The sequence below is a fragment of the Propithecus coquereli genome, unplaced genomic scaffold (genome assembly GCF_000956105.1).
Source record: "Propithecus coquereli isolate 6110/MARCELLA unplaced genomic scaffold, Pcoq_1.0 Scaffold84, whole genome shotgun sequence".
Classification (NCBI taxonomy): Eukaryota; Metazoa; Chordata; class Mammalia; order Primates; family Indriidae; genus Propithecus; species Propithecus coquereli.
Window position 1 is genome coordinate 6146327 of NW_012154618.1, and position 2127 is coordinate 6148453.

Consider the following 2127-nt stretch of genomic DNA (forward strand, 5'->3'; position numbering starts at 1 on the left):
CAACCTCAAACTCCTGGGCTCAAGTGATCCTCCCACCTCAGCTTCCAGAGTAGCTAGGACTACAGGTGCATGACACCATGCCAGGCTAATTTTTCTATTTTTTGTAGAGATGGGGTCTTGCTATGTTGCTCAGGCTGGTCTCAAACTCCTGACCTCAAGTGATCCTCCCACCTTAGCCTCACAGAATGCTAGGATTATAGGTATGAGCCACCACGCCCGACCCCAAGATGTTAAATGTTTAACAAAAATCTAATTGGTTAAAAAAGTATACATTCCAAAGATATCAGCTAGATATAGAGGATATTGGCTTAGATTATAGAAAAACTGGACTATAAAGTAATCTTTCTAGAAGCTTATTTAGTGTACTATGACTAGAATCTTAGAAGGGCTGTCTGATCTTGGGAGTTGGGAAGCCCAGGGCGGGCATTTTAAAGTCAATGGCAGGTTCTCCTGCGTCCCTCTTATAGTCTTTGGAAAGATTTCTTTGCTGTCGAGACTTGAGCCTTCCAGTCAGTGGCCAGTTGTGGGCCCCTGCAGATGAGAGGCAGGCACTGGTGGCGTGTTGTTGCCTGCCTGGTGTGTGATGTCAGGAAGGCTCCCAGCACCCAGACTTCACCAAATCACCACCCAAGCTCTCGTCAAGTGACCAGTAGTGGAAAGTGACCACTTTGCGATGATACCATGTACCTATGTCACAGTGATCCCCAGGATAATGTTTTTACTAGGAGTTAAGTGAAAATCATGCATTTCCTCCCCGCTTCATTCTCACCCTTGCCTTAGGCTTTTCTTGCACACCAACTTACACTTCTTCCCCTCTTTCCATAGCCTTCCAGGATTAAGGGAGGTTCAGATTTTCCAAGTTCTGCCAATCCACCTTAAAGAAGATGCTTAATACAGACCCTGCTATCATGATGTCAGTGAATTGCAACCTTCTGGGTGGGATGATGAGTGTGGGCCCACTGGGAATTGTTTCTCATCAGTTCTTCCCCCTGTAGGTCTGAAGGACACACCAACTCAGGAAGACTGGCTTGTGAGTGTGCTTCCTGAAGGATCCAGGGTTGGTGTGGACCCAATGATCATTCCTACAGGTGAGTGAGCTTGGTCCCTTCCTGCTTGGGTATGGAAGTGGCTTCTAGATTCCTCTCTGTCTTCCTTGTGGGGATACGGAGCATTTGGGGGCTCAGCATAACTCGATGTCATGATAGAGAGCAAGGCGAGGAGAAGAGTTGTGGGATAGAGGCAGAGGAAGGCTGTTGGTGGAGATGTCCTTTTACTGTTCCTTGTCCTGCACATGCAGCTCTGGCCTGTGGGAGGATCACCTTTCAGAAGGTGCTGGGCTCTCTAGGCCCTGCTGCCTGCCTCGGCTGAAATGGGTGTTTAGTTCGTGGCGGGGCCACGTGTGTGTCTCCTCAGATTACTGGAAGAAGATGGCTAAGGTTCTGAGAAGCGCTGGCCACCACCTCATTCCCGTCAAGGAGAACCTTGTCGACAAGATCTGGACAGACCGTCCTGAGCGCCCGTGCAAGCCCCTCCTCACACTGGGCCTGGATTACGCAGGTCAGAGCCACAGTAGCGCCCAACAGGGGACCCAGCTGTCATCCCCCCCCTTATATGACCTCCATCCTAGTCCTCTAAATCCAAGTCACGTTTGAACTGGTGGGAGGATTTTGCCCCACGTTGGCCCAGTGGGACATATGAGGAATCAGGAGCTTTATTTATTTCCACTGTTGCCACCTACTTGCCACTTACTTTGGCTTAGTTTATTTTTGCAAAGCTCTTCTGGGTGGCTTTTTGGGTGCTGTCAGCATTTGTAGGTTTACCTTCCAAGGGCCTTCAGCCTCCATCTTGTGCTTTCTGCTTTGGAAGCTTTGGGGTGTGGGTGTGTTTCTCTGGCCTAGGTGACAATGCTGGGTGAGAAGCATGCTCTGTAGCCATTGTGTGGATTTATGAAGCAGTGACAGGGCAGAGGGAGTGGCCTGGGAGGTAGGGCTGCAGGGGAGGGCACCTTGATGTAGAAACAGAGGTGGATGGGGGATGGCTGTGGAATGTAGGCAGATTGCCCAGAGGGGTCCTGGGAAGAAAGCATGACAGCCCAGACTCTGGGCCAAGTTTTTTTTTTTTTTTTTT

The 2127-nt window shown here is 49.7% G+C and overlaps 1 protein-coding gene across 2 annotated transcripts in view; it reads left to right on the plus strand.

Annotated features, from left to right (window-relative positions):
• Positions 1-2127, plus strand: part of XPNPEP1 (X-prolyl aminopeptidase (aminopeptidase P) 1, soluble) — a 58237-nt gene that overhangs the window by 32894 nt on the left and 23216 nt on the right. For both annotated transcript variants that reach the window (XM_012663908.1, XM_012663909.1), the window contains 2 exons: positions 996-1088; positions 1414-1557. In XM_012663908.1, coding sequence (XP_012519362.1) covers positions 996-1088; positions 1414-1557 — 237 coding nt within the window. The remainder of the gene's footprint in view (positions 1-995; positions 1089-1413; positions 1558-2127) is intronic.